Below are 14,064 nucleotides of genomic sequence, written 5' to 3' on the forward strand. Positions count from 1 at the left end.
GCATGCTTCTGTGTTGCTTGCCTCGAAGTGAGCATAAAAGGCTTTTAGCCCATCTGGGCAGCTCGCGGCTGGGTTTCCCTTTGTAGTCCGTAGTAGTTTGCAAGCCCTGCCACATCCGACGAGCATCAGAGCCGGTGCAGTAGAATTCAATCTTAGTCCTGTATTGACGTTTTGCCTGTTTGATGGTTCGTCTGAGGCCGTAGTGGGAGTTCTTAAGTGTCCGGATTACTTTCCCGCTCCTTGAAAGCGGCAGCTTCAGCCTTTAGCTTGGTGCGGATGTTGCTTGTAGTCCATGGCTTTTGGTTGGGATATGTACGTACGGTCACTGTGGGGACGACGTCGCTTATGCACTTATTTATGAAGCCGGCGACTGAGGTGGTATACTCCTCAATGCCATTGGATGAATCCCGGAACATTTTCCAGTCTGTGCTAGCAAAACAGTCCTGTAGCATAGCATCCGCATCATCTGACCACTTCCATAATGAGCAAGTCACTGGTACTTCCTGCTTTGATTTTTAGCTTGTAAGCAGGAATCAGGAGGATAGAATTATGGTCAGATTTTCCAAATGGAAGGTGAGAGAGAGCTTTGTACACGTCTCTGTGTGTGGAGTAAAGGTGGTCTAGAGTTTTTTTTGCACATGTGACATGCTGGTAGAAATGAGGTGAAACGGATTAAAAAACCCGGCCACTAAGAGTGCTGCTTCTGGATGAGCATTTTCTTGTTTGCTTATGGCCTTATACAGCTCGTTGAGTGCGGTCTTAGTATAGTATAGACGAAAACTCTCTTGCTAGATAGTGTGGTCTACATCTTATCATGAGGTACTCTACCTCAGGCGAGCAATACCTCGAGACTACCTTAATGTTAGACATCGCGCACCAGCTGTTATTGACAAATAGACACACACCCCCACCCTTCGTCTTACTGGACGTAGCTGTTCTGTCCTGCCAATTTCACGGAAAACCCAGCCAACTGTATATTATCTTAATGTTGTCATTCAGCCACAACTCAGTGAAACATAACAGTTTTTACAGTTTTTAATATCTCGTTGGTAGCATAGTCTCGAACGGAGCTCATCCAGTTTATTCTCCAGGGATTGCACTTTGGCCAATAGAACGGATGGTAGAGGCGGGTACCCACTCGCCAACAAATTCTCACAAGGCACCCTGATCGCCACCCCCTGTATTTCCTTATTTTCTTAATGCGAATGATGGGGATTTGGGCCTTGTCTGGGAGCAGCATTAATCTTTGTCCAGTTCGAGGTGAGTAATCGCTGTTCTGATATCCAGAATCTCTTTTCGGTCATAAGAGAGGTAGCATCAACATTGTGTACAAAATAACTTACAAACAATGCGAAAAAACACACAAAATAGCACAAATCAATTCACATATTATTGGTCACATACACATATTTAGCAGATGTTATTGCGGGTGTAGCGAAATGCTCGTGTTCCTAGCTCCAACAGTGCAGTAGTATCTAACAATTCACAACAATACACCAATCTAAAATTAAAAGAATGGAATTAAGAAATATATACATATTAGGATGAGCAATGTCGTAGTGGCATTGACTAAAATACAGTAGAATAGAATACAGTATATACATATGAGATGAGTAAAGCAGTATGTAAACATTTTTAAGTGACTAGTGCTTCATTATTAAAGTGACCAGTGATTCCATGTTAATGTATATATGGCAGCAGCCTCTAAGGTGCAGGGTTGAGTAACCAGGTGGTAGCCGGCTGGTAACGGTTAGGAGCCCGTAGGACGGCAGCCATCCCTTCTGGCACCATACAGTATAGGAGCTCAGGAGCAGAACAGATGTTGGTGTAGTTATGCCAAAATATCTATGAATGAGTCTGTGGCCACAGGTTCTGGGCCTGAACATGTATTCTGAGCAGTAGCTGTAGGCATGTCTTCTTGACCTCAGATCCCGATGGAACCTGAGTAGGCATTTTCTGGTGGTTTTATCATGGAAATATGGTGAGCCACCAGGAGGTTTAGTTGGCTCTGGGCAGCAAACCTTCAGTGCCTCGTTAACCAGTAAACCACCAGGGTAACCAATCAACCCCCTTCTTCTCCATCTCCCTCTCTCTCTTTTCCTGTCTCTCCCTTCCAGTAACCGAGGGCTTAATCTTTCTTAACTGTTGCCATGATGTAGCGTGTCTGATGTTCAATGGTTTCTCAGGAATGGCCATCAAATCTTCAGCGAATAGCTTCCCTATTGATCGTCATAATATTATTTTGTGTTTATATCCCATTTGGGGGCTTATGAACAACAATAGCTTGTACTGTATGTGTTGTGTGATAGTTAGTTGTGTTTTCTGGACTTTCTGTGGCACACAGTAGTCTTGTTAACCCGAGTTTGGGGAGTTGGTGTCCTTGCCTGTTTTTAAGACTCTATTTTATGGACACGCTGCTATTTCCCTGTTTTGACTTCTTGCCAGGTCGCGCTCGCAAAATAGGTTTTTATCCTCAATGGGTTTTACCTGGTTAAATAAAGGTTAAATAAATAAAAAACATTGTCCTGATGTTGCAAGAATGTTCCTAAAACACATTTAATATATTCTTTAGCAGGATACCTAATGAGAACTTGTGGGGTATGTTCTTTGGTGGTTGTTACAGATGTTGTGCATAACATTTTTGTGAATGTTAGGAAATATTCCAATAATATTTCATAAAATAAAAAAATAAAAAAACTTATTGCTATCAAAAACATTCTTTGTGTAACGCTCGTCTTTCTCCTCGTCTGAAGAGGAGCATGGATCGGACCAAAACGCAGCGTGGGTTGAATACATATTTGTTTATTTGATAAAGAAAGACGAACACAAAAAAACACTTGATAAACTACAAAACAATAAATGACGTGAACAGACCTGTACTTGAGAACATAAAACAAGAACGCACGAACAGGAAAGAACACACGAACGAACGAACGAAAACAGTCCCGTGTGGCACAAACACTGACACAGGAACATTCACCCACCAACAAACAGTGAGAACAGCCTACCTTAATATGGTTCTCAATCAGAGGAAACGTAAAACACCTGCCCCTGACTGAGAACCATATCAGGCTAATTGAAAATGAACCCAACATAGAAACACATAACATAGAATGCCTACCCAGCTCACGTCCTAGCCAACTAAACAAAGACAAAACAAAGGAAATAAGGTCAGGAACGTGACAGTACCCCCCTCCCCCCCAAGGTGCGGACTCCGGCCGCAAAACCTGAACCTATAGGGGAGGGTTTGGGTGGGCATCTGTCCACGGTGGCGGCTCTGGCTCTGGATGTGGTCCCCACCCCACCATAGTTAATCCCCGCTTCCGTAGCCTCCTCCTAAAGGCTACCCACCATATTAACCCCACTGGATTAGGGGGCAGCACCGGACTGAGGGGCAGCTCCGGACTGAGGGGCAGCTCCGGACTGAGGGGCAGCTCCGGACTGAGGGGCAGCTCCGGACTGAGGGGCAGCTCCGGACTGAGGGGCAGCTCCGGACTGAGGGGCAGCTCCGGACTGAGGGGTAGCTCCGGACTGAGTGACGGCTCTGGCAGGTCATGGCTGGCTGACGGCTCTGGCAGGTCATGGCTGGCTGACGGCACTGGCAGGTCATGGCTGGCTGACGGCACTGGCAGGTCATGGCTGGCTGACGGCACTGGCAGGTCATGGCTGGCTGACGGCACTGGCAGGTCATGGCTGGCTGACGGCACTGGCAGGTCATGGCTGGCGGGCGGCTCTGGCTGCTCCTGGCTGGCGGGCGGCTCTGGCTGCTCCTGGCTGGCGGGCGGCTCTGGCTGCTCCTGGCTGGCGGGCGGCTCTGGCTGCTCCTGTCTGGCGGGCGGCTCTGGCGGCTCCTGACTGACGGACGGCTCTGGCGGCTCCTGACTGACGGACGGCTCTGGCGGCTCCTGACTGACGGACGGCTCTAGCGGCTCCTGACGGACGGCTCTGAAGGCTCAGGACAGACGGGCGGCTCTGAAGGCTCAGGACAGACGGGCGGCTCTGAAGGCTCAGGACAGACGGGCGGCTTTGAAGGCTCAGGACAGACGGGCGGCTTTGAAGGCTCAGGACAGACGGGCGGCTTTGAAGGCTCAGGACAGACGGGCGGCTCTGAAGGCTCAGGACAGACGGGCGGCTCTGAAGGCTCAGGACAGACGGGCGGCTCTGAAGGCTCAGGACAGACGGGCGGCTCTGAAGGCTCAGGACAGACGGGCGGCTTTGAAGGCTCAGGACAGACGGGCGGCTTTGAAGGCCCAGGACAGACGGGCGGCTTTGAAGGCTCAGGACAGACGGGCAGTTCAGACGGCGCTGGGCAGACGGCACTGGGCAGACGGGCAGTGCAGGCGGCTCTGGGCAGACGGGCAGTGCAGGCGGATCTGGGCAGACGGGCAGTGCAGGCGGCACTGGGCAGACGGCAGACTCTGGCCGGCTGAGGCGCACAGTAGGCCTGGTGCATGGTGCCGGAACTGGAGGTACTGGGCTGGAGACACGCACCACAGGGAGAGGGTGTGGAGGAGGAACAGGGCTCTGGAGACGCACAGGAAGCCTGGTGCGTGGTGTTGGCACTGGTGGTACTGGGCTGGGGCGGGGAGGTGGCGCCGGATATACCGGGCCGTGCAGGCGTACTGGCTCCCTTGAGCACCGAGCCTGCCCAACCTTACCTGGTTGAATGCTCCCCATAGCCCGAGCAGTGCGGGGAGGTGGAATAACCCGCACTGGGCTGTGTTGGCGAACCGGGGACACCCTGCGTAAGGCTGGTGCCATGTATGCCGGCCCGAGGAGACACACTGGAGACCAGACGCGTTGAGGTGTCTGCCCGTACTTTCGCTCTCCACGATAAGCTCGGGGAGTTGGCGCAGGTCTCCTACCTGACTTCGCCACACGCCCTTGTAGCCCCCCCCCCCCAAGACATTTTTTGGGCTTACTCACAGGCTTCCAGCCTCGCTTCCGTGCTGCCTCCTCATACCACCGCCTCTCGGCTTTAGCTGCCTCCAGCTCTTCACGAGGGCGGCGATATTCTCCAGGTTGTGCCCAGGGTCCCTTACCGTCCAGAATTTCCTCCCATGTCCAGAAATCCTGTGTATGTTGCCGCTGCTGTCGCTGCTGCCCGTTACCACGCTGCTTGGTCCTTGGTTGGTGGGTGATTCTGTAACGCTCGTCTTTCTCCTCGTCTGAAGAGGAGCATGGATCGGACCAATATGCAGCGTGGTTTGAATACATACTTGTTTTATTAAAGAAAGACGAACACGAAAAAACACTTGATAAACTACAAAACAATAAACGACGTGAACAGACCTGTACTTGAACATAAAACAAGAACGCACGAACAGGAAAGAACGAACGAACGAACGAAAACAGTCCCGTGTGGCACAAACACTGACACAGGAACATTCACCCACCAACAAACAGTGAGAACAGCCTACCTTAATATGGTTCTCAATCAGAGGAAACGTAAAACACCTGCCCCTTATTGAGAACCATATCAGGCTAATTGAAAATGAACCCAACATAGAAACACATAACATAGAATGCCCACCCAGCTCACGTCCTGACCAACTAAACAAAGACAAAGGAAATAAGGTCAGGAACGTGACACTTTGAATGTTTTTGTGATGTTATCATCTTAATGTTAAATAAACCCTAACTAGAACTTAATATGAATCTTAGCTAATGTTTTGGAATTGTTCCCAGTTCGCTGGGTAGGGTCTGGTTTCAATGATCGACTCTTTTGGCAACCTCAATAAGAAAATAAGAAAATCTGGGGTGGGTCAGACATACAACTCTACCAACAAATCAGGAGCGGGACATGCAAGAAAATCGCGATTTGAAACCAAAGTATGCAGGCAAAAAAAAGGTAATTGATAAACGATCCACTTGTGAAATGTACTCATTAAAAATAACCTCAGTGATCTCCATCTTGCCAGTTACTATTTTGCATTTTATTCAAGCGGATAAGGTAGTGACATAGTTCCTTAACGCCAAAAATACTATTACCTACAGAGGTGTTAAGCCAGAACATTTGAAAATTGTGGGAGGCAACTTGGATGTCTAGAGACATTAGGCACACAGGGGTGTTGGTTTAACAAAAACATGAAAATGTTTTGTGCATCGGTTGCCTATTTTCAAGCAGACGTGTGTACTTTATATACCACTGGTTTGGTATGGTTTTCCTATACAGTAGCTAGAGAGGTGCAGCCTATGTACTATTTAGTAAGTTACTCAGGAATGTAATTCACTCAGGAATTTTTATGAGTTCATCTTATCCATCTCTGTGTGTAATGGGCTTATATTTTCGCACTGGCCCAGAGTAGAGCTCCCACTGAGCACCCAGTCATATCGCACTCAAATGTTATTCACACTGTCTGAGTCCTATGACTTACTATAATGCCTCACTGTCTGAGTCCTATGACTTACCTCGCGCCTCACGTCAAAATCATTGTAAAGTAACTTCATTGTAGACACTTTAGGATGATTTAGACATGAAGCAAAAACAATGCTAGTATCAGGCAAAAGTTATCATTTGGAGATACTGTAGTCACCAGGTTAACAAAACCAAAGCATGAATTGCTGTCTTACCTTACCTTCCTGACAAGGTAAGGAAACCAAAAGGTAATTTTGGAACTTGGATTAACTATCCCTTTCATTGCTGTACATCCATTGACAGATTTTTGGTTGATATTTTGTACGTCCAGCCTGGCCTTGATTTAAACATCCATAGACGTTGATATTTGGTCTGGTCCCGGCCGGCCTTGATTTGTCCCCAAAATAGACATTTATGATTGGTTCAGATTTGGTAGGGTCTGGATCGGCCTTGATTTGGCCTAAAAATAGATGTCTATGATTGGCTCAGATTTGGTCCAGACATGCCCAAAAATCTATGTCTGTGTAAGTTCAAATCAAGGCCATGGTGGACCGACCAATTTTGTCGTTGTTTGGGGGTGGAGCTCATTACAATAATACCCAGTGTGTTTTGCAAGTGTTCATTGTTACGTTCACATTTTGGGCCTTTAGCGGATGCTCTTATCAGAGCGATTTACAGTCAGTGAATTCAACTAAAGTAGATAAACAACCACATATGTGACATGCTTCATTATTATCAGTCGCATTGACCTCAACATGCATGTTGAGCTCTATATTTGTTAAAAGAGGAGATTCTAAGCTTCAAAACAATGTATAACTTCTGTATCAACTCTCCAAATTCAGCTCAGTATAGAGCTACTTAAAATGGAGGTTTCAAGTTTTATTAGTTGTATGTATGGGATACACATGGTATAAACCGTACAACAAAATGCCTACTTGCAGATTCATTCTCAACAATGCAACAACAATAAGAAAATATAAGAATACGAACCAGGTAAATGGCTCAGATGAAGGCCATCAGCCCCCCCCCCCCCCCCCCCAAAGCAAATTATTATGCTCACTCAGCTGTGCCTCACAAATAATACAACAGATACAATCGATTACCGGTGTGATCATATACCTACTATTTTTTTAACATAATTTCAAAATGGTCAGAAGAACATAGAAGAACAGGGCATTTCAAGCATACCCAATATTTTGTGATAATGTATTGGGCCTATAGCCTACTGCACAAACCTCATTGTTACAAAACTGTTTTAATCGCTTAGTGAGTACATTTACATGCACAGTACTAATTCAATGTTAAACTGATTATGGCAGTAGGCAGATTTTGCAATAGTCATGTTAACATCTTACTCTGCTTATCTTAATCGGTAGTAAAAAATCTAAGTAAGCATACGCTGATTAAAACACCTGGGTTTCTGAGCAATCTTTCTAATCATTAGGACACATAAACACCTTAATCGGCATTCCAGCAGTGTATTTGATCTGTGCATGTGCTAGCTAGCACCAGGCAAGCGAGCCTCCCTTTTTAGCGTGAGTGAAGTGAATGTATGCATTTTAGAGGTCCTTTTCACATACAAGCTTCATATGTCCAAACTCAGAATCAAATATGCTTACCAAAAATAACATGGTCGCTGTGGTGGAACGTTTATTTTGATTGGTGATTTTCTGCATTTATCAGAGTGCCATCAGGTAACCTGATTTCAGGATGTGTCCATGTAAACACGATTATTAGGGAAATCGTTCTTCTTGCAAAGCATGTAAATGTTTTAATCAAACTATTATATTAATCTGACATTAATCGCATTATTGTGTGAATGTAACGGTACTCAATGTAACATAGGCTTACGGTTATTAAGTCATGTTTTTTTTATTAAGTCGGGCTCCTGAGTGGTGCAGCGGTCTAAGGCACTGCATCTCAGTGCAAGAGGTGTCACTACAGACCATGGTTTGATTCCAGGCTGTATCACATCCAGCCATGATTGGGAGTCCCATAGGGTGGGGCACAATTGGCCCATCGTTGTCCGGGTTTGGCCGGGGTAGGCCGTCATTGTAAATAATAATTTGTTCTTAACTGACCTGCCTAGTTAAATAAAGGTTAAATAAAATATATTATAACTTTTTTTTACAATCTGAGCAGTAGATCTCGGCTTGCATTTGTACTTTTTTTTTTTATCTTTTAGGGTTAAATCAGCTTTAATATTGCAGATAAATTGTGGGTTCTATCAATGCATAATTTAGAATCCCCGATATATATATACAGTGGCGGCGGCGGACGGGCCAGTTGCAGCTGCCGAAGTTGCGTTGTCGTCAGACGGGTATATACAGTGGCAGCGGCGGACGGGCCAGTTGCAGCTGCCGAAGTTGCGGAAGAGGCGACTCCGGGATGTTGGCTTTCGAGGCAGAGTTCCTCTGTTCAGTGTCTGTGTTCTTTTGCCCATCTTAATCTTTTATTTTTATTGGCCAGTCTGAGAAACTGATTTTTCTCTGCAACTCTGCCTCGAAGGCCAGCATCCCGGAGTTGCCTCTTCACTGTTGACGTTGAGACTGGTGTTTTGAAGGGTACTATTTAATGAAGCTGCCAGTTGAGGACTTGTGAGGCATCTGTTTCTCAAACTAGACACTCTAATGTACTTGTCCTCTTGCTCAGTTGTGCACCGGGGCCTCCCATTCCTCTTTCTATATTGGTTAGAGCCACTTTGCACTGTTTTGTGAAGGGAGTAGTACACAGAGTTGTACGAGATCTTCAGTTTCTTGGCAATTTCTCGCATGGAATAGCCTTCATTTCTCAGAACAAGAATAGACTGACGAGTTTCAGAAGAAAGTTCTTTGTTTCTGGCTGTTTTGAGCCTGTAATCAAACCCGCTAATGCTACAGATACTCAACTAGTCTAAAGAAGGCCAGTTTTATTGCTTCTTTAATCAGAACAACAGTTTTCAGCTGTGCTAACATAATTGCAAAATTATTTTCTAATGATCAATTAGCCTTTTAAAATGATAAACTTGGATTAGCTTACACAACGTGCCATTGGAACACAGGAGTGATGGTTGCTGATAATGGGCCTCTGTACGCCTATGTAGATATTCCATTAAAAACCAGCCGTTTCCAGCTACAATATTAATTGTTAGCATTAGCACTGTATTTCTGATACATTTGATGTTATTTGATTGGACAAAAAAATTGCTTTTCTTTCAAAAACAAGGACATTTCTAAGTGACCCCAAACTTTTGAACGGTAGTGTATGTCCGCGGCAATTTAGTACATGGAAACCTTTCTGCCCGTTAAAATTACAAATGCAAACAACAACCACAGAGGAACATTTTTATTCCTTGCTGACAAAATACACCCTCACACTCACTTATTGATGTTTTTAAGGCAATGATGGCTTATGTAAAGTAAGAGTCTGTTGTGCTGTGCTATGTTGTGGCTGTCTGTCTGTCTGGCTGTTTTACAGCAACCTCTACTGGTCTATAATAAACTCCTCTCTTTTTAGGGTGCGAGAGGGCCCGACGGTCCAACGGGGAAGCTTGGGTTAGTGGGCATGAAGGTAAGACTCCTGCTTGTGTCAAAGGTCACAGCCCTGCAGGGTGTAAGGGACTTCAGCTGTAACACACCCCCCCAAAAAGAGCAAGCTGCAGATACACATGGGGCCCACATAAAAAATACTACAGTTTACTGTAGATTACTATAGTATTTACTATAGAAGTATATAGTAAACTGTTGTAAACTATAGTATACTGTAGAATCCTATAATCCACACTGGAGTATTCCTCGATTGTGTAGTGCTTACTTAAGAACTTTGTAGTATACTGTAGAGTACTACACTGAGTATGCAAAACATTAACACTTGCTCTTTCCTTGACATAGACTGACCAGGTAAATCTAGGTGAACGCTATGATCCCCCTATTGATGTCACTTAAATCCACTTCAATCAGTGTGGATGAGACAAGAGGAGGAGACAGGTTAAAAAACCCTTTGTCTATGCCCTGTCAAAAGGATGTTTATTCTGAAGTGTCTGTCCTACAGTATATCTGAATGGTGTAAGAAAGATCAGGAAACATATTTCTTTTTTACATGTATTTGTCCCCTTATTTTTGGCACTAAACAGTGTTCATATACTGTATACTTTCATTCCTTTTTTCAACTGGTACCGGGGGACCATCATATGAGTCTTGTGAGGCCTGTGGGCATCCTACAGCAAAACAACTGACATGTACGTGTTTCACCTTTCTATGGAGGGGTCATGTGTAGCCCATACTGTTTGGATGCTACAGACAGAACTTGTCAGATTGGCTGCACCGACTTCAGATGAGTCCCAAGACGCTTGTGGGGGTCGTAGAGCAAAACTGAGAAAACCATGGCGTTCGTGAGAGTCATCTTTCCATAGAGGGGTCATAATAGTAGGCTACAGATGATTTTGTGAGAAGACCGATTTTCGGGATGTCTCATGGTCTGACAAACACCTCTCTAGCTCTGTTCCGCATATGCGGAAGTGCGACATAGGCAGATGCGGTGGATTGAGACACATCCAATGCAAAAAAGAATATCTCTAAACTGACAGATTTTTATGGAGAATTTTTTATTATGCGGTATTTCTGCGGGTATTTACTGTAGTGTTTTTGCGGACAAGACTGTAGTGTACTATAGTATTATTGCGGACATGACGGTAGAACACCTGCCGACTAGGGTTAGCTAAAATGGAACAACTGCCAGACTTTGCCAGTTACTGTTTAATGTGTGGGACATCTTAACCAGAACATAAAACACAGGTTTGTGACAGGCCACCTATTGAGATGGGTCAACAGTTCTGAGCAATGCAACGGACCAGAAAACACCTTAGCAAAATCATTACAGTGAATACTACAGTATACTGGTCATGTCCACAAAAACACTACAGTGAATACTACAGTATACGAGTCATGTCCACAAAAACACTACAGTGAATACTACAGTATACGAGTCATGTCCACAAAAACACTACAGTGAATACTACAGTATACTGGTCATGTCCACAAAAACACTACAGTGAATACTACAGTATACGAGTCATGTCCACAAAAACACTACAGTGAATACTACAGTATACGAGTCATGTCCACAAAAACACTACAGTGAATACTACAGTATACGAGTCATGTCCACAAAAACACTACAGTGAATACTACAGTATACGAGTCATGTCCACAAAAACACTACAGTGAATACTACAGTATACGAGTCATGTCCACAAAAACACTACAGTGAATACTACAGTATACGAGTCATGTCCACAAAAACACTACAGTGAATACTACAGTATACGAGCCATGTCCACAAAAACACTACAGTGAATACTACAGTATACGAGTCATGTCCACAAAAACACTACAGTGAATACTACAGTATACGAGTCATGTCCACAAAAACACTACAGTGAATACTACAGTATACGAGTCATGTCCACAAAAACACTACAGTGAATACTACAGTATACGAGTCATGTCCACAAAAACACTACAGTGAATACTACAGTATATGAGCCATGTCCACAAAAACACTACAGTGAATACTACAGTATACGAGCCATGTCCACAAAAACACTACAGTGAATACTACAGTATATGAGCCATGTCCACAAAAACACTACAGTGAATACTACAGTATATGAGCCATGTCCACAAAAACACTACAGTGAATACTACAGTATATGAGCCATGTCCACAAAAACACTACAGTGAATACTACAGTATACGAGTCATGTCCACAAAAACACTACAGTGAATACTAGAGTATACGAGCCATGTCCACAAAAACACTACAGTGAATACTACAGTATACGAGTCATGTCCACAAAAACACTACAGTGAATACTAGAGTATACGAGCCATGTCCACAAAAACACTACAGTGAATACTACAGTAAAGTCTGCAAAAACACTATAGTAAATACTACAGTCATGTGTGCAAAAATACTTAAATGAATACTATAGTATACTAGTCATGTCCGCAAAAACACTACAGTGAATACTACAGTAAAGTCTGCAAAAACACGACAGTGAATACTACAGTATGGTGGTCAAATCAAATCAAACTTTATTTGTCACATACACATGGTTAGCAGATGTTAATGCGAGTGTAGCGAAATGCTTGTGCTTCTAGTTCCGACAATGCAGTAATATCCAATGAGTAATCTAACCTAACAATTCCACAACAACTACCTTATACACACACGTGTAAATGAATGAATAAGAATATGTACATAAAAAAATATATGCATGAGTGATGGTATAGAACGGCATAGGCAAGATGCAGAAGATGGTATAGAGTACAGTATATACATATGAGATGAGTAATGTAGGGTATGTAAACATTACATAAAGTGGCATTGTTTAAAGTGGATATTGATACATTTATTACATCAATTTTTGGCTGGAGTTGAGTCCGTATGTTGGCAGCAGCCACTCAATGTTAGTAATGGCTGTTTAACAGTCTGATGGCCTTTTAGATAGAAGCTGTTTTTCAGTCTCTCGGTCCCTGCTTTGATGCACCTGTACTGACCTTGCCTTCTGGATGATAGCGGGGTGAACAGGCAGTGGCTCGGGTGGTTGTTGTCCTTGATGATCTTTTTGGCCTTCCTGTGACATCGGGTGGTGTAGGTGTCCTGGAGGGCAGGTAGTTTGCCCCCGGTGATGCGTTGTGCAGACCTCACTACCCTCTGGAGAGGCTTACGGTTATGGGCGGAGCAGTTGCCGTACCAGGCGGTGATACAGCCCGACAGGATGCTCTCGATTGTGCATCTGTAAAAGTTTGTGAGTGTTTTTGGTGACAAGCCGAATTTCTTCAGCCTCCTGAGGTTGAAGAGGCGCTGCTGCGCCTTCTTCACCACGCTGTCTGTGTGGGTGGACCATGATGTTTGTCCGTGATGTGTACGCCGAGGAACTTAAAACTTTCTAACCTCTCCACTACTGTCCCGTCGATGTGGATAGGGGGGTGCTCCCTCTGCTGTTTCCTGAAGTCCACAGTCATCTCCTTTGTTTTGTTGACGTTGAGTGTGAGGTTATTTTCCTGACACCACACTCCGAGAGCCCTCACCTCCTCCCTGTAGGCCGTCTCGTCATTGTTGGTAATCAAGCCTACCACTGTAGTGTCGTCTGCAAACTTGATGATTGAGTTGGAGGCGTGCATGGCCACGCAGTCATGGGTGAACAGGGCGTACAGGAGGGGGCTGAGAACGCACCCTTGTGGGGCCCCAGTGTTGAGGATCAGCGGGGTGGAGATGTTGTTACCTACCCTCACCACCTGGGGGCGGCCCGTCAGGAAGTCCAGGACCCAGTTGCACAGGGCGGGGTCGAGACCCAGGGTCTCGAGCTTGATGACGAGTTTGGAGGGTACTATGGTGTTAAATGCTGAGCTGTAGTCAATGAACAGCATTCTCACATAGGTATTCCTCTTGTCCAGGCAGTGTGATTACGATTTGCGTCGTCTGTGGGAATATTGGGGCGGTAAGCAAATTGGAGTGGGTTTAGGGTGTTAGGTAGGGTGGAGGTGATATGGTCCTTGATTAGTCTCTCAAAGCACTTCATGATGACGGAAGTGAGTGCTACGGAGCGGTAGTCATTTAGCTCAGTTACCTTAGCTTTCTTGGGAACAGGAACAATGGTGGCCCTCTTGAAGCATGTGGAAATAGCAGACTGGGATAAGGATTGATTGAATATGTCCTTAAAC

The 14,064-nt window shown here is 44.9% G+C and overlaps 1 protein-coding gene across 1 annotated transcript in view; it reads left to right on the forward strand.

Moving 5' to 3' along the window:
• col27a1a (collagen, type XXVII, alpha 1a) overlaps positions 1-14,064 on the forward strand; it is a 209,378-nt gene that overhangs the window by 105,680 nt on the left and 89,634 nt on the right. The window contains exon 29 of the mRNA XM_038970195.1: positions 9,854-9,907. Within this exon, the coding sequence (XP_038826123.1) occupies positions 9,854-9,907 (54 nt within the window). The remainder of the gene's footprint in view (positions 1-9,853; positions 9,908-14,064) is intronic.

This window comes from Salvelinus namaycush, chromosome 31 (genome assembly GCF_016432855.1).
Source record: "Salvelinus namaycush isolate Seneca chromosome 31, SaNama_1.0, whole genome shotgun sequence".
Classification (NCBI taxonomy): Eukaryota; Metazoa; Chordata; class Actinopteri; order Salmoniformes; family Salmonidae; genus Salvelinus; species Salvelinus namaycush.